General features: G+C 41.5%; 1 protein-coding gene across 2 annotated transcripts in view; it reads right to left on the reverse strand.

Moving 5' to 3' along the window:
• The window catches only part of hibadha (3-hydroxyisobutyrate dehydrogenase a), a 56,375-nt gene that overhangs the window by 6,277 nt on the left and 26,870 nt on the right, over positions 1 to 23,228 (reverse strand). The window contains exons 7-8 of one of the 2 annotated variants that reach the window (XM_072675002.1): positions 19,276 to 19,432; positions 17,971 to 18,146 (exon numbers count right to left, since the gene is read on the reverse strand). In XM_072675002.1, coding sequence (XP_072531103.1) covers positions 17,988 to 18,146; positions 19,276 to 19,432 — 316 coding nt within the window. In that variant the 3' untranslated portion in view covers positions 17,971 to 17,987. Of the gene's footprint in view, positions 1 to 17,223; positions 18,147 to 19,275; positions 19,433 to 23,228 lie in introns of those variants that run through there. The other variant, XM_072675001.1, reaches the window with a different exon arrangement.

Raw genomic sequence — 23,228 nt, forward strand, 5'->3', positions numbered from 1 at the left:
CAAGCAGAAAAGACACAAAACAAGGAATTGAACCTGCATACACACTCACACACACACACACACACACACACACACACCTCTGCTAACCCCATAAAGAGTAATCGATACAGGCTGTGCTCTCCTGGCGCTCTCCTCCCTCTTCTTCTCCTCTTTCTCATTTCCCTGGCTTTGCTGTTCCTCATCCAGTTCTGGTTAATCTCCCCCACAGCAGTAACTCCTGCTCAGCAGAAGTGATGATGATGATGATGTGAAATAAAATATTGTGATGTGGAGTCTCTCCACCTTTCAGGCCAGACAGGCCTTTTAGAGATAATAATCAATATTGATCCGAGGAGAGAAGAGAGAGAAAAGAGGGACGAGAGAAAAAGGGGGACAGATATAGATGGGAGAAAAGGAAGAGCAATGGAAAACACACACACACACACACACACATACACATACACATACACACACACACACACACACACACATACACACATACATACATATACACAGTCATTGATAATAATATATGTTTTCATATATATTCTTATGGATATATACACTATATGACAAAAGTATTGGGACATTTGCTCATTCATTCATTGTTTCTTCTAAAATCAAGGGTGTTAAATATCATCCACTTTTGTTGGAGCAACTGTATCTACTTTCTGCTTGATTTTGGAGTAGAATTACTGCGAGCATTTGATTGCATTCAGCAACAAGAGTAGTGTTAGCGAGGTCAAGATGTTGGATGATGATCATCATCCTACCTCATGATCCCTAACTCCACAACTCATCCCAAAAGTACTGGATGGAGCTCCACCACCACCAGTTCTTCCGCTGCTCCAAAGCTCCTTAATGCTGGGGGGCTTTATACCCCTCTAGCCCACGCCTGGCATTAGGCAGCATGGTGCTGATAGGGTCATAATGTTTATCTGCTCCAGAAAGCTGTGTGTGTGCATTTGCACCATCTCATGGTATTAGTTTATTTCCCTCTCACCAGATAAATTGTGCATGCTAATCTGCACAGTAGGTCTAATGTCTAAGGTATATAGTATATGGTCCTCCAAAGGGGAAGGGGGTGGGGAGGAAAAAAAACAGAGAGAGGGTGAGGGAAGGTGAGTAAGAGAGAGAGAGAGAGAGAGAGAGAGAGAGAGAGAGAGAGAGAGAGAGAGATGGATACAAGCAGGCTTTTCCATCTGAGTCTCGACAGAATCAATGGATGTTGAGGATAGATTCTCAAGGTGCACCGCTAAAGAGGAGGGAGTGCATTACTGCCTCGTTACAGTCAGATAGGTGTGTGTCCAATCAGAGGAGTGTAAATTTGATAAAAAGGAAACGACTGGCGAGTTGCAAGAGGCTTAGCATTCTGTACATTTGTGACCTGAAGACACTCTATGCACCCTGGTGAAGTACAGTTTTCATGGAGGTACGACTGAAGACAGTGTTTGGGGTCACTCTCAGAAAAGTCATTAAGATTCAAGTTGAAATTTTACAAAGATCATTTGAAGAGGAGGTTTTCTCTGCTGTTAAACATGGTGGAGGGTCATTTGTGACCTGTAAGACAACCCAAGCTTTAATACAGATGCAAAACAGTGCAGAGCAGGCTTCAGTCTTAAAGAGAGGCAGAAAGAGAAAGGGCGAGCGAGGGGTGGGGTGTCATTCCTTTTTATTGATTTTGTGGCACTGAAATCGCTCAGCACAGGCCAGCGTGGTGAGGGATGGTGAGTACATGACAGTTATCTTCTCAGATACAGACTGCTGCTCCCTGAAGGAGTTCATAAAGATGAGATGCACCAAGAGCTTCCAGGAGCTCCTACTCTGGAAACGAGGACCAGTTAGAAATCAGTTAGATTTATAAAACGGTTAATAATCTACTTCATCTAATCAGATTTGTCTGAATCCTCTACAGTTAGAAAAGCGTAGGGTTTCCTTGAGCAATGCCATAAAATGCCATTTTTGTTTCCCTTAAAACACTAAAATGAACCTTGACTTGTTTAAAACTTTGAAGGGTACTTATATCATATCATTTACTTGCTTATCTATTATTATTACATTATTTAACTGTTTATTTTTTTGTTTTCTATTTTATTTTATTTCATTATTGTAATCATTCTGTTCCTTTTACCCTTTTTAAATGATTACTGTGTTATTATTACCCTTTTTTGATATTATTATTATTATCATCTTATTGTTTCATAGTTTTATTTGGATATATTGTTTTAGAATTAAATTTGTGTATTTTTTAATCACAAATATATATTTCCTTTTTTTCAGTTTATGCCACACTGTACATGTTCAACCTCAATGTATTCTGAGTTTCATAAAGGCTGACTGATTCATTGATACTTCTCTTTAAAAAATAGTTATTCTATGGCATCAATTAAAGAACCCTTTCTAGCACCTTTATTTTTAAGACCTCCCACTGGACAGTAACACAAAAATGAGGGTAATGTAACAGCGCTGGGTCAGCAATGGGTGCAAAAGTAGCTGAAGGCATTCATTAGAATGGATGTCCACAAACATTTGGAAATAGTGTATACCGTATCACTAAACAGCGGTGTTTACTGTAGAAATCTACACGCTACTAAACTAACTATCTGAGTTAGTTATGGAACAGAATCCGACTAAGAGATATGACTGAGTAAAAAGGGGGAGAACGGAAAGGTAGGGATGAGAATTTATAGAATGTCCCTTTACCAAAAAGAAGGATTTGACTTGTAGTATTTATAAGTATCAGTATATCCTGCTGGTGTGGGTTTCCTGTTTTCCAGTTATATGAGTTATATAATAGTTGTGTACAAAGTTCAATCTGCTGCTTTATAATGACCTGAGAACTGAGAATGACATTTTGAATTGTTTACACCTTTTTAATCAACTAATCAATTTAATTCAGTCACTACAACCCTAATCTCCTACTAAAGAAGACCAGTGATATCTCTATGATGTCTATGGTGGGTGGGTTAGGGACTATCTGCAAAATATAAGCTTGTATGAGGCCAATAGAGCACCCCCTGTCCATCTATTATATTTACTCTTAGACAGCCACACCGGAACCTGCTGGCCTTTTCTATTCCAATCAAACCAATACCGGCTATATTTACTGCATGTTCCCAGCCCAACGCACTGCTGAGCTTTGTGTGAGTGTGTATCACCTGTAATAGTGACTAAGCACCAGGCCGTGGTGACAGATGAAGATTTAGCTCTGTGGATGAGAGCGCAGGATTAGCGATGACATTTTGACCACGCTATCCTATCATTCCCTGTCAAGCACCGTATCCCAGAAGCCCTGGGCCAGTTTCGCCCCGTCGAGGGGGCATGATGAGGTGATGAATGAACAAACCCAAGGGAGGAGGGAGAAAACGAGAGGATTCACCGTTCCCCACAGTGAACACCAATGCAGTGGCGACCTCTTGACCTCTTCTCATCCTTTTTATTTTTCATTTTTAGCCATTTTCCAAATTTAACACAATATTTGTCCTAACACACACACACACACACACACGAATAGTTACCATGTGTTAGCCAGATCAAGATAAGTCAAACTGTACTTATATAGCGTTTTTAACAACCTGATGCCACAGATCAGCTTTACAGATATATGGAAATGGAAGAAGCAACCTTGGGAGCACTTATAAATGACTAATAAATGGTATAAATTCATAAACAACACTAGTACTCACTGTAATAATGATGCTAAATCAGTTCCATTATACACTATATGGAGAAAGAAAGTATTGGGACACCTGCTCGGCCATTGTTTCTTCCAAAATCAAGGGTATTAAAAAGTGTTAATCCTGTTTTGGTTGTTTTGTCTCTACTGTCCATGGAAGAAGACTTTCCACTAGATTTTAGAGCTTTGCTGTGAGTATTTGATTGCATTCCCCACCTCACCCCCAGCTCCCCAACTCATCACAAAAGTATTAGATTGAGTAGCATCCATCATTCCAGAAAACAAACATCCACTGTTTAGGTTTGTGTGTGCATTTGCACATCTGTGTCAGCAATAGGTACAACTTAAAGAAGCAGAAAGCATTCATTAGAAGGGTTGTCCACAAACATTTGGACATATAGTGTATGTCCAAGTGCTGTGAATCAGGATAATGCACAGATTTAGTTTGAAGGTGTGGAGTGTAGCAGATGCCAGAAATGTAGGGTAGGTAACTGGTCTGAGGCAGGTAGCAGGAGGCCCGGATGGTCAGTGCCATTAGTGTCAGGTTGAGCAGGTGGGCTGCCATTTTTTGGAAAACAGTAAAGAGATGAAATTTGATTGAATTTATGGAGAACAGAGAATGTTGAATAGCATCTGGCGACTCTGGCAGATCTGACTATAACAGCCTTATTAAAAGGAGAGAGCCAGAAGGTAACACAGACATGGGAGCACCCTAAAACACAGGCATCCATCTGCCCCACCGTCCACAAACCTGAGTGATAACGTGTTAGCAATGGGATGACAGTTCCAGCATCTTAGGTTAACACAATTCTCTGTGCCCATGGACCCCTGGATCTGCAACCTTTCTCTAAAAGGGGTACATTAATTACCAAAAGCTAAACTAAACAGATGAGTTTGCAGCCTAGATTTGAAGACTGTGTCTGAGTCCTGAACATTATCTGGAAGGTTATTACAGGGTTTGGGACTCCTCCCTCTGCTGAAGCTTTCTAAATTCTGTGAACTAGCAACCATTATTGCCTGTCCCTTGGTGATCCTTGCATCTGATTTGGTCCTACTGACCCCTCCCCCCTCCTAAACAAGCTAGCAATCGTTCTGTTTAGAGAATGGTGATGAATCAGAACGAGCACAGAAACACTGCAGCACTCTCTGGCTAATCAGCGCTACCTTGGCATTAAGTCAATCTCTCTTGCAGACATCCCCACCTTTCCTCCTCCTTTCTTCCTCTTTCTCCACTCTCGTTTTGTTCAATTAACAAAGACATGGATGAGATGCCAGGTCAATTGACCATGAAGCAAACATCAAGCGCTGCAACAGCAGAGATATTGGAAACAGTTGTTCTTTCATTACGCCATTACGGCTTTAAGTGCCTGCCTCTATAATGTGGATTCCTCAAATATATTGACATGTTTAGACATGCTGATTACCTCGTTAGGTCCTTTTGGCAGCACAATGAGGTCCTGGCTGCTCCATCCAGCACAATTAGCAGCAAGTGAGTTAACAGAGAAGTGTTGAGGCAATGTTGGAAAAACACTGGATTGAATTTTGAGATTTAGACGCATCTGGCTTTTACTGGGCCTTCACCCAACAAACATACTGTGCTACTGCTATACAGACTGGGGCTGCACGATATATCATTAAGTGTTATTGTGATATCAGCCTTTTCAATACTGATATTGCAGACGTCTGAAATATGTAAAAGAACCCTCTCAGCAATCACTAAATGTTTTAATGGTAAAAAATGGATTTATTGGTCTCAACAAGGATTTTAACAAAGGTTATTAAATGTTAATAAAAGAAATATTTTTGGGACATTTCTATGAAAATAAAGGAATATTTTAGGGGACATTGTAATTCACAAATAATTCTCAAACATTAATCACAGGCCTCTGACAACATTTCAAGATCAACATTCCTAAAATTTTTGTCACTGCTGGGTTAAGGTCATGTTCCAAGAAACATTCAACTAACTTAAGAAAAACGTCCTGGAAACATAAACAAAACCTAATTTTAATTTCCTAAAGTCCTATAATTTCCTATAATCTTAAAGCATTGGTGCAAATGGGGAAATGTTCTGAGGAATATCCTTCTAACTTATAATAATTTGGGTAACATAAAGAAAACTGCCTATATTGAACCCTCAAAGCACATTTCAATTTTAATGTTGCTTGGGCAATATTAAAATGGATATAGTGAAAAACTCACTCTAAGTCAACATTACAATAGTCAGATAGTAAAGTGTTTGGACACACCGCTTAATCCTTGAAGATTTTAGGTGTTTCGATCAGTCTCATTGTCACAGGTGTATAAACTCCAGCCTCTAGTCCTGCAGTCTGTCTTTCTTCCACACATCAGTGAAAGAACGGGAGGTTCTGCAGAGCTCACTGAACTCCAGCGTGGTTCTGTATGTAATAGGAGACACCGCTGCACCAACAACAAGTCAGCTGGTGAAATCTCCTCCCTCCTAGATCTTCCTCCATCAGCTGTGAGTGGTGTTATTATTGAACAGTGGAAGAGTTTAGGAGGAACAGCTCACAGAGAGCAGCTCAGCCACCGAGTGTCTGTCAGACCACGTAAAGTTACAGAGCGGGGTCAGGGCCAAGTGCTGAGCTCAGAGCAGAGTGCAGAAAAGTATCCAACTGACTCAGTAACTGCAGCAGAGCTCCAGACCTGCTGCTGCTGGTAGAGCTTAGAGCAAAGGGGGACCAGCTCCTTATTAATAATGACTATGGATTTAGACTGGGATGTCATTAAAGCTTATGTATGTGTAGGTGTAGGGTGTCTCAGTACTTTTTGTCCATGTGATGTAGCACTAGCCTGAGAGGAAATTCCTAAACTTGGCAGATTTTGTAGGCTCACTTTGTGAAAAACAGCATTCTGGCGGAACACCTGGACATCACTGGACAGCTGTGTGTTGTAAGTTTGGTGTGATGGTGCTAGCGTTTAAACAAGCACTGCTCTGCAGCAGCATTATGCTAGCTCATTCCGTCATAGACAGATGCACAATATCCTCCCCCATGGGGTCCAGGTTTGCCACCCGCCCCTGCCTGTACTGTCATCATTTACCTGGCCAATTGTCATGGGAACGGGTAGGTGATGGATTCTGATAGCCATGGGAACTGAAGTGTGATGGATTCTGATTGGGTCGATGATCACTCTTCCAATAAGAGTAATTAATATAATGAGGAGCTCCTGAACGTGAGGAGGAGAGGGTGATGAATAGTGGTGTACCAGTGCCATTACTCAAACATGCCATCATACATAGAGAAAGGGAGAAGGAGAGGGAGATACAGTAGTATTACACAAAGAGGTGGAGGACCACAGTGCAAAAATTCTGCAAAACCTAATTTCACAACCATGGTGTCCATCTCTAATTCACTATAGAATCAATGACCCTCTGACCAATGGCTTATAGCATTGCTAATATGGCTAGTAATGAATAAAAGCTAATAACTATTCAGTTGAATCACCAGCTATTTGCTGATTGGCTAGCAGTGTTCACTCTTTAAAGCATTAGGGATGTACATTCTGACCAGTGTTGATATTTAGCATAGTTGAATATTCATTAGCATCCATAACCATAAACAAAATGGATTTTGGTTAACTGCAGCAAGGATCCAGACTTCCAGGAACCAGGAACTCAGACTGAATATAACCTAGTAACTTCAGTAGTGCAAATTCAGTAGCACATAAAGTAAAACATACACTCTATAGACAAAAGTATTGAGACACCTGCTTATTCATTGCTTTATTCAAATCAAGGGTATTAAAAAGAGCTGATCCAGCTTTTCCAGCTTTTGTTTCAGTTTGTAACTGTCTCTACTGTCCAGAGAAGAAGACTTTCTACTAGATTTTGGAGGGAGCAGTTGGATTTGATCGCATTCAGCAACAAGAATGGCATCAGTGAGGTAGGAATACTGGATGATCACCACCTCACCTTATCATCCTCAACTCCCCAACTCATCCCAAAAGTACTGGATGGAGCTCCACCACCATCATTCCAGAGAACACAGTTCTTCCACTGCTCCACAGCTCCTCAATGCTGGGGGGCTTTATACCCCTCTAGCCCACGACTGGCATTAGGCAGCATGGTGCATCTAGTGTATGTTTATGTTTAGATGCTGCCCAATACAACAGATACAGGTCAACATCTATATACAGCACATACACTACACTACACCTGGCCCTCACAGAGACATCAGAGGAGACATTTAAGAAGCTTTGATAAGTGTCGGATTGGCACTTGAAGACTGTTCGGACACCCGGGAAGTTGGTTCCACCACCTCGGCTCCAGAGCAGACACAAGTCTAGACGCTTGTCATCCACGTGTCTTGAAGAATGGTGGGTCTGAAAACTGAGCCGTACTTGAAGCTCTGAGGGCTCTTGGTACGAAAATCAAAAATCAACCGGTTTAGGTTCTGGTCATGTACCTTTTTTGGCTTTGTACACCCGTGTACAGCAGAGTTTTTATCTGACGGGTAGCTATGGGTAGAAGAATGAGGTGACTGAACTGGTAGATTGAAAATGAGTCACAGTGTTAAGAGTCTGGACCAGTTGCCCTAGACCCAAGGCCCTAATGGTATGCAGAGGAAGACCAGGACGTCTTGAGATGATGAGGTGAGCTTCTGAATTCTCTGAATGCAGGAGAAATCTGCATGACTGAAACTCTGGTTTCAGCAAATAACTATATCTTAGGAGTGAATACAGTCTAAAAATGTGATATTTAATTTTTTGACACTGCTGAAAGAATATGATAGGATTATTTAACATATTTCTAGCATAACTGTACTTGTTTTAAGTAATTGTATATGATGAAAGTGTTTCATTCTACTGTTAGATAATTTTGCTTGTTTTAAACTGTATTTCTTGACAAAACTGATTTGTTATTTCTTGAATTAAGCAACATGAAAAGATAAAACTTAAAACAAATTAATTTTATAATATTACTTCAATCATTTTTAAATGCGATTTAAGCTAATTTCACAATGTAAAATAATATACTTTATATATACAAAATTAAGCTAAACTATCACATTTTAGTCCTGTTAAAGCATAAAATCAGCGTCTAACTGCCCTGTAGACTGCAGATTCCCGTCATCTTCCTGTGATAAACACCCCAATACTGAATGGATGAGTGTATCTTTACGCCTGGATCAAGGAGCATTTAGCTACTCCCCCACCACCCTCTAACATTAAGCCTGTAGTATTAAGCCATGCATCTTTCTCTCTGTAAATGTTACGTACTAAAGAGCAGGGCAGCGCAGTTCTGGTTATTATGGTAAGATAATGAACGCATCTGAGACTCTAAATGAACTCTCAGGGTTTGCCACACAGGAATCTGTCTGATTCTGTCTGCACACACACTGGGGAGAGGGCAATTAGTGTAGGCCTTTCCACCTGACCCCAACAAAGCACACATACAAATACATACACACACACATAAATGGACACATACACACCTCCCGCCGCTAGACATGCATGTGCAGGAGGAGGTGTCATGGGATGCAGCTAATTGGCTAATCTAGTGTCCCTCGTACACTTAATCATCGTAAGCACCTTTAAAGTGCCGAGCCACAATCATGTAACAAGCAAAATACCTCGGGCGCCCAGCGGAGCGCCATATGTTCACCCTGCTCTAGCTCGTCCCTCATCTCTGAAACCTGGCCAGCATCTGCACCAGTTTCCCTCAGCGTAGACTGGCTTGGTGAGGTTCCACTTAAAATAAGTAACTGGTTTTATTTGGCTTTATTACATTTGACTAATACTGCTTCTTCCATAGGCATTTACATTTACACTACATGGACAAAAGTATTGGGACAAAAAAAAATGAGTTTATTCTGCTTTTGTTGGAATAACTGTCTCTACTGTCCAGGGAAGAAGAAGGTTTTCTACTAGATTTTGGAGGAGCATTGCTGTGAGGATTTGATTGCATTTATTGACAAGAGCGTTAGTGAGGTCAGGGTGTTGGATGATGATCACCACCCCACCTCATCATCCCCAACTCCCAAACCCCAAATCATCCTAAAAGTACTGGATGGAGCTCCACCATCATTCCAGACTGCTCCACAGCTCAATGCTGGGGGGCTATACCCCTCCAGAGGCTAGAATACTACATATTACTGTTAAGGAAGCATCTTACCTAAAATGGTATGACTGTATTTTGTGTTTTTAGACATATTTGGAGTATTTCCAAAGAGGCAGATATGAAGCTGGGTGCAATTTCTGACCAATCTTATACATCCCAAATACCCTTCTGATAAATGACCTTGTGGGTGGGTTCCTGCATCCGATATTCCAAATGCATTCTTTTATAGCAACATCTTGATATGTGTGGAAAATGCACTGGTAGGGCTCCTGGTTTGGAGTGGAAAACATGTTCAGACATGAAAGCTTGTAAGCTAAAGTTTTAACTAAACCAGTAGCTGGATGCGAGCTGACCTCAGTTATTAGTTTCTCCAGTGACTGACTGAAGCCCTGCACATGTGCACACCACAGTATGTTCCACCAGAGGTTCAACACTTTCACTGCTGCCCTTGCTTAGTAGTTATTAATAGATACTTAAGAAAACAATTAATGTTATTATTATAATTATTATCATTTAGTTTACTGATATCACCCAGCTTTAAAAGCACTATCAGTACCAATGTTAGAATAGAGACAGTTCCATCATTCCAGTGATATCAATATCAGGCCTCAACCGTGGCCTGAAGGTTACAGATGCAGGCTTTAGACGCGAAGGTCAACGATTCAATCCCCTGAAGGCTCAAACTCAAACACCTCCCTACTCTCTACATGCACCAGAATAGGTCATTAAGTGTCCAATAGAAAGCCTTATATAGGTTGCGTTACTGTATACACTCACCAAGCATTTAATTAGAAACACCTAAACCTGTTCATCTACTCACTCAAACAATTGCCTACTCAACCAATCATCTGGCAGCAGTATGATGTATAAAATCATGCAAATACGGGTCAGCAGCTTCAGCTTTTGTTCACATCAACCACCAGATTTTGGTTGATTTTGAGCGTGGCGTTATTACTTGTGCCAGACGGGCTCATTTGAGTATTTCTAGAACTGCTGGTCTTCTGGGATTTTCAGCATAACAGTATCTAGAGTTTCTCAGAAAACCCATCCAATAAGTGGCAGGTCTGCAAAAAAAATGCACTGGTAGGGCTCCTGGTTTGGAGTGGAAAACATGTTCAGACATGAAAGCTTGTAAGCTAAAGTTTTAACTAAACCAGTAGCTGGATGCGAGCTGACCTCAGTTATTAGTTTCTCCAGTGACTGACTGAAGCCCTGCACATGTGCACACCACAGTATGTTCCACCAGAGGTTCAACACTTTTACTGACATACGTACATACTCCTGTGAACGAGGCTCTCTGCAACATTTTCAGAAATATTACTCAAAGTAAGGAGATATTGTATTGGACAGAATATGAATTATTAGTGTGCTTTATTCATCTGAATATAATGTTTGGGTGTTTATCTAAAAGGTCACTCCATAGCATACATCATTTACACTTTACACACAAAAGTATTGGGACACCCACTCACCCACTAACCATGGGTAGTGGATGTTGGATGATGATCACCACCCCACCTCATCAGCAACGCCCCAACTCATCCCAAAAGTACTAGACGGAGCACCACTAACAAAATTTGGACTCCCCATTAAAATCTTTGTCTTTTAAAATCAGAATCAGAATCAGAAATACTTTATTGATCCCAGGAGGGAAATTACAGTTGTTACAGCTGCAACCGTTTGTGTAACAATCTATAATTAAACACAATAAAATAAATTTAGAACAAAGGAAGAATACGTTTTTGATCAAAAACATGAAATGTATATATATACATAAAATTCATATATATATATATGAATTTTAGTAAAGTGGGATAGTGGTAATAACTGTAATAATAAATATGGAAAATTATTGCACACATTAAATTGAATTACAGTACTAATATTATTGCACATATGAACAGTATAACTTGAGTAATGCACAGATGAACTGTAGTATCACACACTGAAGGAGGAGTTTGAGTTTGATGGCCACAGGTAGGAATGGCCTCCTGTGGCGCTCTGTGATGCATTTCATATTTAAACATATTTAAACATCTGGACATTTAAACATCTTAATTTGAACACCACTGAGAGATGGAGGTAATATAACTAAACACACAGAAAAATAATTTATAAAATATATTTAATAGAACTCTCTTTGGCTAAAATAACTTCAGTTAGTTTCCTATAACTGTCTACCAGTCCCTGGCATCAACTGGGTGAAAGATGTCCCACTCCTCCATGCAGAATTCTTTCAGCTGTGAGATGGTTGAGGGATTTCTTGCTGCACAGCCCATATCAGATCACCCCATAGCATAGGATGAAGATCCAGGCTTTTACTTGGCCATTCAAGAACTCTTCTTTTCCTTCTTTTGAGACATTCATTGATGGATTTACTGGAATGTTTTGGGTTATTACATTTTCTAAATGTTTAAAGCCATTTATTCAGTTTTATTGATTCAGTTATATTACCTCCATCCTTTCCAAATCCTTGTGTCCAAATTAAGATCAAATAACCAGATGTTTAAATATATTTAAAAAGACAAATGTTTTCATAGGGTATTTCTCCAATTACAGGCCGTATGGGTTTTAACATCGGACTGTTCACTATCCGATGTTAAAGTTGACATGCTGCATCAACATTTATTTTTAAAAAATGAGGAAACATGTTTTTCTACGATATGGCCACTTAACCAGTGCTCTTTGAAGCTTGTCTATTCTCTAAATGATAAATTATGACCTGAACATTTCTATTTTGTGCAGATGCTCATGTGTGTTAGTGAGAAGATCTTACATGAAAGGGTTATGTGTTATGAGGCCAGTGTCCAGGTCTTGAAGTGCTGACTGCTTGTGTGTGTGTGTGTGTGTGCATGTGTGTGGGGTGCACAGACGTCAGTGCGGGCCGGCTTCACCGCTGTTCTCTTTATAGCCACTTTCAAGTGCTGTTAATGAGGGAACCGCAACTCACAGCAGCACCCTTGTAAACAGGGCCAAATTAAAACCCAAATATGAATCACACTCAACATGGCTGACGCTCAGCAGTTGTAGTACTGAGGTCAGACTGGACAGCACACTGTCTGAGTATCTCACGGCGCTCATTCTGCGAACATGAGTCAAGCACTGGTCGTTTCAGAAGGCATCCAACACAGGATAATAGGAAAAACAGTAGAGAGCTTACACTTATGACTTAAGGTGGTACCAGTCTGATGATCCAGTCAACACAGGGTACCTGCTGCCCTTGCTTAGTAGTTATTAATAGATACTTAAGAAAACAATTAATGTTATTATTATAATTATTATCATTTAGTTTACTGATATCACCCAGCTTTAAAAGCACTATCAGTACCAATGTTAGAATAGAGACAGTTCCATCATTCCAGTGATATCAATATCAGGCCTCAACCGTGGCCTGAAGGTTACAGATGCAGGCTTTAGACGCGAAGGTCAACGATTCAATCCCCTGAAGGCTCAAACTCAAACACCTCCCTACTCTCTACATGCACCAGAATAGGTCATTAAGTGTCCAATAGAAAGCCTTATATAGGTTGCGTTACTGTATACACTCACCAAGCATTTAATTAGAAACACCTAAACCTGTTCATCTACTCACTCAAACAATTGCCTACTCAACCAATCATCTGGCAGCAGTATGATGTATAAAATCATGCAAATACGGGTCAGCAGCTTCAGCTTTTGTTCACATCAACCACCAGATTTTGGTTGATTTTGAGCGTGGCGTTATTACTTGTGCCAGACGGGCTCATTTGAGTATTTCTAGAACTGCTGGTCTTCTGGGATTTTCAGCATAACAGTATCTAGAGTTTCTCAGAAAACCCATCCAATAAGTGGCAGGTCTGCAGTTCTGGAGAGGGAAACACCTTGTTGATGAGAGAGGTCAGCGGAGAATGGTCAGACTGGTTGGAGCTGACAGAAAGGCTTCAGTAGCTCAGATAGTAAAGCATCTCAGAATGAACACCAACACCTCCAACCTTGAGGAGGATTCCGAGCTACAACAGCAGAAGAACCACGTCAGGTTCCACCTCCGTCAGCCAAGAACAGAAAGCTGAGGCTGCAGTGGCTCAGCACAGGCTCACCAACACTGGACAGCTGCAGACTGGAGAAACTTAGCCTAGGTTGATGATTTAGGAGTTCTGCTGAGGAACACAGGGGGTCGGGACTGAATTTGGCACCAATAGCATCCACCCAACCTGCCTTGTGTGGACAGTCCAGGCTGGTGGAGGTGTTGACGTCATGGTATTTTTTTCCATTAAATACCAATCGCGTTAATTAATTGAAGGCCACAGGCCACTGTTTGAGTGAGTACTGTTGCTGACCATGTTGCATCCCTTCATGACACCGTCTACCATCTTGACGGCTACTTCCAGCTTCCAGCACTTCTTCCCAGTCACCAGATCTAAATCCAACAGAACACGTTTGGAGTGAGGAAATGAGCTTTAGGAGTAAATAGAAGGAGGAGGAGTTTCGTGAGTAAATAAAAGCCCTACCCAGAATAGGTACAGTTTTTGGGTGTAGAAGCCATAGTTTCATGAATGTTGTGCACTATATGTAGAATTTGGAGCCATTTGGGATTTAGAGCATCTGCTTTACAGTAAACAGTAACAGTTAGCCAAAACACCTTGGAGCAGAGGATTTTTCCAACTGCATCGCTATCAACATTAAAAACACTGCAGCAGAGCTCCAGACCTGCTGCTGCTGGTAGAGCTTAGAGCAAAGGGGGACCAGCTCCAGATTAATATTAATGCCTATGGGGTTAGACTGGGATACTTTTGTCCATATATTGTAAGTGTCTGCTGATTTGACTACACTCAGAAACAACATAACTGTCACTACAAGAGCACTTCCGTATCTGAGTATGCATTGTTATAACATTGAGTAGGAGAACCTAATCCAGCACTAAACACCTTTCACACGTGTGAAGACACCGTCCTCTTCTGCGGCCACGACTTCCACATCAATTTCCAATTTGGAGCACAGCTACCAGCTACCAGCTTACAGCCAGCACACTACAGTCAGCATCTACCATAATTTCCAGCTAAACACACACCCAACCAGTTACAACCCAACACTCCCAGTTAACAACTAGCCATCCCAGTTAAACCATTAGTGCACTTATGGTGCGTAGGACTGTCTGAGACTGCAGCCACATAACTGCACATCACGAGCGCTACTTGTAAAATTAAGTCCTGCAATTAAAAGCTGGAGATAAAAGCAGCTTTAACGACCTTTGTGCTAATTCAGACTGGGTTCGCCTGTCTGTCTGAGGCCGTCTACAACACAAACAGCGCTGCAGGATTCATAAAAGTGCACAATATGAAAGACCAAAACACTATTAAATTGTTCTTTTTCTGTTTTTGATTGTGATGATGGAAATAAGGGCATTATTTGAAGAGAGAGTGTGTGTGTGTGTGTGTACGTGTGCGCATGTGGTCGGGTCGTCTGGAATGGGGCTTTTTTAACAGAACAATGGAAAAGCAAGTGAACCACAAAGCTGCAGGCGCTGGCTGACATCTAGCACTGGCAGATGACAGAAGGCACAGAGAGGACACACTCACTCGCACTGGGCATACGTAACGCCACTGACCGCTGTCTGGATGTTTCGAGGGGCACGTCTGTTATTCTTTCAAATTTCACCCCTTATATTGGACTTTTACTACCTCTGACCCTAGTGGACGCACCCAAAGCCTTGACCTCAGCTAAAACCCAAACTGCTTCTGATCTAAGTGGACACAGTCCTGAACCAACTGGGCTGAACCAAATATTTAGTGGGCAGTAAAGTAGTAAAGTAGGTAAACCCTTTATAATGATCTGGAAATTCTGTTTTAGTTGAATCTTATTTCCTTTATATCTTTTTTCATATAATTTGTTCACATTTTATATGGACAAAAGTATTGGGACACCTGCTCAATTATTATTTCTTCTGAAATCAAGGGTATTAAAAAGAGCTGATCCTGCTTCTGTTGGAGTAACTGTCTCTACTGTCCAGAGAAGAATACTTTCTACTAGATTTTGAAGAAGGAGCATTGCTGTGAGGATTTGATTGCATTCAGCGACAAGAGTGACAATAGTGCAGTCAGGATGTTGGATTATCACCACCCCACCTCATCGTCCCCAATTCATCACAAAAGTATTGGTTGGACCTCAAGCAATCCATAGAACACAGTTCCTGTGTTTCTTACCTGGACAGTAGAGATGGTCGCAGCCTTAACTCTTTTTAAAACCCTTGATTTCAGAAGAAGCAATGAATGAGCAGGTGTCCAAATACTTTTGTCCATGTCTAATTTGAAGCGTGGGTCAAATTAAGGCACACAAATTAAGCCTGGTTACTGACATATTTGTTCTTCTCCAGGAAGTCCGGCTAGTGTGAACCATGCCTCGATGCTTATGGAACTTATGGAAGATTTTAGAAGACGTTTCAATTTCTACGCTCTATGGACAGATTATGGGCAGAAACCCTAACTGAAAGCATGGTGTTGGAAGCAGTGTGATTTGGAGCTGCTTTGTGATCACTGATGAACTGGATGAACAATGAATTTAAAGGTGTATCAGAACATTTTAATAGAGAACATACATGCAGCAGTTCATGATATCAAGCTGAAGAGACGTTGGGTGATACGACAGTAATAAAAGCACACAAGTAAAGCAACGATGACAATGACTGAAGAGGGCTGTGTGCACATCAGACATCACAGTAATACTGATGAACTGAATCAGAATTCCTCCTCAACATTGTGAAAACCTTATTTGCAGCTACAGGAAACGTTTGGTGGAAGTTTACAGGTTTACAGGTTCAAGAATTTACTTACTTTTTCTAGCCTGCACTTTAGGGGTTTACTCAATTTGCTCAATAAAAGATATGAAGATTATAGCTCTGAGGGTTATTAGTTTAATAAGACTGTATTTGTCTATAATTGTGATTAGATCATGATCGGACCTCATTTAATTAGTAATAAATACAGAAATCCAGGTAATTTCAAAGGGTTCACTTACTTTTTCTAGCCTGCATTTTGGGGATTTACTTAATTTGCTCAATAAAAGGCATAAACAATACAGCTCTGTATGTATTATTAGACACTTTATGATGTTATCGCTACTTATTCATTCATGTTGCTACACTCCTTTCATATATTGTGGTCATATTGCTGCTACCTTTATTTCTCTATTTTTCCTATTTATGTCTACCTTTGTTATATTTTATCATATTTTATTTAATCAGTTTTATAACTGGGACCTTGAGATCACAATTTTGTTCCATCCCTTGTACCACATGCGAATATGTACTGTATTAATTAGACTGTATGTATCTATAATTGTGATTAGATTAGTAATCAATGCAGAAATCCAGGTAATTTCACTTATTTTTTCTTGCAAATATACAATGAAACATGATATAACATACAACTTTATAAAGAAGAGAGAAAATATCAGACCCTGAAGAGGAAGAAACAGACCGATGGCAGGTTAACAGGGACTCACAGACGTGGTCTTCGGTTTTGTCGTTTATTGAGAGGAGAAAAATAGAGATTTGTATTTGGGATCTACAGACGACAGCAAAAGCAAAAAAACGTCCGTTTTAACAGCAAATATAAGAAATGTACATATGTACAAAACCCCACGCTACTTTACTGGCCATGGCTCAGTGAAACTAGACAAAGAGAAAGAAACTACACGACCACAACATTTTGCTGTATACAATACAGCAGAGATCTGTTTCCATGCATAATCTGAGAATTCCTATATATATGTAACACATGCATATGTCTAGTGAATCAGTCTGAGGTATATAGTACAGCTCCAGTCAACAGCTGGACAGTGTGCAAGAAAAAGGTGTCACTACTTATGGCTCAGAAAGGAAAGCCCTCATTGGATCTGTCCAATCAGGGCAAAGTAGGGTTGCCATCCTCCAATGAAAATGAACAACAAACAGATTGTAAACAGATACATCTGAGTATAGGTCAAAACTGGCCAATTAGAATGGCCAACATCATCATCATCATCATCTTCGTCATCTCGCCCCAATAGGACTAAATGAACTCACAGTTGAAGGGTTAGGACTAAATGCATAGGATCAGAGTTGGGAGAGTGCCTTTAAAACACAGGCCTGCCGACTGGTCATCAACATCGTCGTCTGTAACGGAACTTCCTTTTTGGACGTGGACACGCAAATCAACACTAAACTGGTCAACCACAATGACGACTACTCCCTTTTGCAGGGTGAGACCGACCCACTAACCAGCAGTGGGACCAGATCTACTGGCCCTCCTCCTCTCGCAGGAACTGGAACACGGAGGAAAAATCTTTGTTAGCATAGCCGCGAGCACACATGGTGCGGAAGATCTGATGAGCCAGGGAACCGAGAGGTATCGGGGTCCGAGTGTTGGTTGCAGTGCTCTGGGCAAAGCCAAGGTCCTGAAAAGAGAGAGAGAGAGAGAGAGAGAGAGAGAGAGAGAGAGAGAGAGAGAGACAGAGAGAGAGGTCATGAAAATGAGGGGTAAAGAGAGAGAGAGAGAGAGAGAGAGAGAGAGAGAGAGACAGAGAAAAAGAGAGAGAGAGAGAGAGAGAGAGAGAGAGAGAAAGAGAGATACAGAGAGAGAGAGAGAGAGAGAGAGAGAGACAGAGAGAGAGAGAGAGAGAGAGAGAGAGAGAGAGAAAGAAAGACAGTGAGAGAGACAGTGAGAGAGAGACAGTGAGAGAGAGAGAGAGAGAGATACAGAGACAGTGAGAGAGAGAGAGACTCTGCTATACAAAAACCCAACCCAGGGAGGCCTGGGAGAAGCGGAGTTACTGTACTAATCAAAAGTTTGGACACGACTGGTTAATTGTGTGTATGCTAGGGTGACCATATGTTTGTCTCCTAAAAAGAGGACACTGGGTACACACAGGTCTCCACTGTAGTTAGGATGTCATAGCTGGGGGGTCGGGGGGGGGGGGGGGGGGGGGGGCAGTAGGCCTAAGATGTAGGTTGAACTGAAAACAGCTGATTTGATTTTGCTAAATGAGTAAATGTGTGTGTGTATTCATGTGCATTAACATTAACTGTAGCTGCAGGGTTTGAGAGGTATTTCCACCCTCACACACACACACACCACCGTTCTACAGCATAGCATTCTCTCTGGGGGAGTCTGGCTGAAGCTGGAGTCCGGATGTGCATCAGGTTTGTGGTCAGTAAGAGTGGTGTTGTGTGTGTGGAAGGTGGGGAAAGCTCTTGATCTATTGGTTGTGTTGAGATATTTAAATTGATCTGGTTTGATTGATTTATTGCAAAAAAGCTGAATGTTTGTAAATTTTGCTAATAAAGCTAATTTGCAGTGGGGTGAGTCATTCTGAGCACAGCTGTGTGTAATACCATAAAGCTGGTCAGTCTTCTAGATATACCACACAATGCAGAGAAATGCATACTGTTTATTACATTATTATTATTATTATTATTATTAATAATATTATACCATTTTGCATTTGATCTTTGTTATATATCTCAAAACACCAGATCAACACCATCTCATGTTTCACCTCAGCTTATGAAAGGTGTGTCTCTGACCTTAGCCATCAGTGTGGTGCTGAAGCCTCCCTGGTAGTTGTTGGTAGACGGTACACCTTCCATCACGCCGGGGACGGGGTTATAGGAGGCACTGGACCAGCAACGACCGGAGCTCATGTTCAGGATCTCAGCCAGCAGCTTCGGGTCCAAGCCCAGCCTGACAGTACAGGTCAAAGGGCAACGGTCAGAGAGGCCTATGACCTGCTTGTGGAATGGCTCAGTGGACAGTCAGCTTGGATAATACAGTATTGATATTTAAGAGGCGCAGTTCATCTTTTCTAGGTTCTCATTCTCCACACACACACACACACACACACACACACACACAGTAATAAAATGGACACAGGCAGCTGACCCATTAACCAGCCCTTACAAATCAATCTGTGGATCAGGAGCAGGAGCAATCATCATAGCATAGAAAGCACATCAAGCTTTCAGACTCTGGTATCACTTTAATTGGATGGTCCATTATAGAGGCCTCGTAGACGCTCGTCTACAAGGTCTCTACAATGGACCATCCAACCAAGTAGTGACCTCAGAACTCTGGTAGAACAGTGTCTCAGGCATCAGGCAGTGTCTTTATCACCATTAGGTGAAGAACTTTCTGTGAGGAGCTTTTATTATTAGAGCTTCAGACGTCTGCTTCCCTTCACCTCCACTGTAGAACCACAGCTCTGTCTGGGTAACCCACTCTGTTTACATTTTCATTATGCAACTATTTAACAAAAAAGAGTAAATGAAAGGAAAGTATGGGATTTTTTAGATGAAAACTGCTTTATGACATCATATTCTAAAACATATACATAATTCTAAATAATAGCACAGTATATTTATTAGTGAACGTACACGTCTTATTAAACATATGTATAATGTTGATTGTAAAATATGTATTTTGGGATGAGTTGGGGAGTTGAGGGTGATGAGGTGGGGTGGTGATCATCACAATATCCTGACCTCACAAACCCTCCAGTCACGGAATGCAATCAAATCCTCACAGCAAAAAAATCTGATCTCAACATTAGGAAACTCAGATCTGACCGGGGGAAAAACCCTGATCGGGACATCCCTGATATATAATGATGATGGTAAAATAGAGCAGATCTGACTGAACAATTTGACAATTTGCCGCCACGAGGCAACATTTACGTCACTGTTTGGTGTAACGGAGCTTTTAGAGGTGTTAAACTCTTCAGATATTCGACTCCTTTCACCACCACTGTGAGAGAACAATTTTGACTGGGTCAGTTCATGCGTAACCGAACTCAGACTGACTGTGTTCACATGCTCATTATGCAGATATTCAAAAATATATCCATTAAATAAAAGGCAAACACAGGAATTTTTAGATGTAAACTGCCAGCGTTACATATTATCATCAGTCAGTGCTGTGTTCATTATTCAGCCCACAGCTACATCCTCCTGAGTGGTCCGAACCTTGGTTGTCTCCAGCGTCCCTCTCTGTGAGGAAGCTTCTATGACCAATTCTGACTCGGTTAGTTAATCTAGAATAGAGTGTTTTACACCAAACCTATCAAACCCCACCCTGAATTACATTCTTATTTATTTATTTATTTATTTAAGCCCAGGTCAGCAGAGACCACCCCCCCCCCACACACACACACCCACTGGGGACAAATCCAATTGTTTATCTATACTAAATGAGAGTGACACAGAGAGAGACAGAGAGAGAGACACAGAGAGAGAGACACAGAGTGACACAGAGACAGGTCATGAGAATGAGGGGTAGAGAGAGAGAGAGACAGAGAGAGAGAGAGAGACACACAGAGAGACAGAGAGAGACACAAAGAAAGACACACAGAGAGACACACAGAGAGAGACAGAGAGAGAGAGACACAGAGAGAGACAGAGAGAGAGACAGAGAGACACACAGAGAGAGACAGAGAGAGAGAGAGAGAGAGAGAGAGAGAGAGACAGAGAGAGAGAGGTAATGAGAATGAGGGGTAAAGAGAGAGAGTGGCCTGCTATACAAAAACTCAACAGACATGTATACATACATTTATGCATACACACACACACACACACACACACACACACACACACACACCACTGCGTCGAAAGCACTACTGACTGAGCAGCACTGATTAAAAAAGAAGATTACAAATGAAGAATGAAGAATTAGAATGAATTCCATCTTAATGCAGAAAGTCTGAGGAGTTCTCCCCCAGTTCTCCCATTTCTCCCACTGTCCCTCAGGCCGGGGTTTAGGCCTTTCCCATTCAGAGGAAAGTGGCACTAATTGAAGATAATGCAGAGAATAACAGATAATCGTCCCGCTTGGAGACAGACTGTGAGAGACATCAAGAGCAAGGAAATGAGATAAAGAGTTCAAGAAGGAAAATGAATAGAAAGAGCGAGCGGGGTGAGCGAGAGAGAGAGAGAGAGCGAGAGAGAGAGAGAGAGAGAGAGATTAAGATGAGGATGATGTGTAACAGGGCACAGTGCTGCCGTCTCCTACTTTAACTACAGTGTAAATATGACCACATCAAGAACGACCCGACTCTCTCTCTCTCTCTCACACACACACACACACACACACACACACACACACGGGAGGGATGGCAGTGGTAAGACAGTAAATTGTGCTTTCTTGCTCTTTATGTCTATTAAACTATGATGAGTGTTGAAGGCCAGTTACACAGTAACTCCACCTGTCTCTCATTCACAGTCTCGCCCACACACACACACACAGCCATACACACACTAACACACCAATAGTTTTTATATGTCTGCGCAGTAATTAAGAGACTAGGACACAGCTGCATATAAAAACTAGATTTCTTTTTGCCCTCTCTCTCTCTCTCTCTCTCTCCCACATTGTCTTCTTTACAGACTGTTTTGGAAATTGCTGTACACGTGGTGTCTGTGCACGTGTGTCTGTGGTGTGTGTTTACTGTGTGCTTCAACTTTCTCGCTCTATAGATCTCCCCCCCCTGAAGCTCTGTGCTTGGGATGGGCAATATGAGCTCTCTGTCACAATGAAGCACTCAAAATCCTCATATCTCCACAGCAGCGTTACAGGAGAGGAAATCTTTCGTCCAACATCCTACCCTCTCTAACCCTCCTGTCACTGCATGCAATCAAACCCTCACTGCAATGCTTCTCCTATGTAGAATTTTAGTAGAAAGTCTTCTTCTCTGGACAGTAGAGACAGTTACTCCAGCAGAAGCAGGATCAACTCTTTTTTAATACCCTTGATTTCAGAAGAGACAATGAATGAGCAGGTGTCCCAATACTTTTGTCAATATAGTTTATTAAGTGTTACTAAAAACAAAGAGATTTTACTTTAGTATTAATAAGCAGCACATCTTACCTAAACCATGTGACTGTATTATTTATACAAACACAAGGATCAGACAAGATCAGATCAGACAAGATCAGATCAGATCAGATCAGACAAGATCAGATCAGATCAGATCAGATGTCATATTGCTCTCCCTCACCAGCAGCCTTCACACTGAAAAGCCCATACTGCTACCTCTCTTTCTCATGTCTCTGTGTCTCTTACCCTCTGTCTCTTGGGGACAACGGGTGACATATGTTCAACATCTCCCCCTCCCCTCCCCCTGACCATACACACACACACACACACACACACACACAGACACACACACACACACACACACACACACACACACACACACACAGGTTCTGGGTCAGTGACTGAAAAGGTTATTGCCTCCCTTGCAGGCTGGCTTGTCTGCTATTACACCAATCAGTCTTCTCCACTGCAGCAGTGCACTCGCTTTAGGAGAGAGTGTGTGTGCATGCATATGTCTGTGCGTGTGTGTGTGTGTGTCTGTATACAGGCTTGAGGGTGGTGCCATCTCTAATTAAATGATAAACATCACTGCAGCCCCACCCCTTTGCTTTGTAAAGCTCACGCAGGCCTGTGTTACGGACGTTAAGGAAAGCGCTTGTGTGTAAAACTGGCA

Source organism: Salminus brasiliensis, chromosome 3 (assembly GCF_030463535.1).
Source record: "Salminus brasiliensis chromosome 3, fSalBra1.hap2, whole genome shotgun sequence".
NCBI lineage: Eukaryota > Metazoa > Chordata > Actinopteri > Characiformes > Bryconidae > Salminus > Salminus brasiliensis.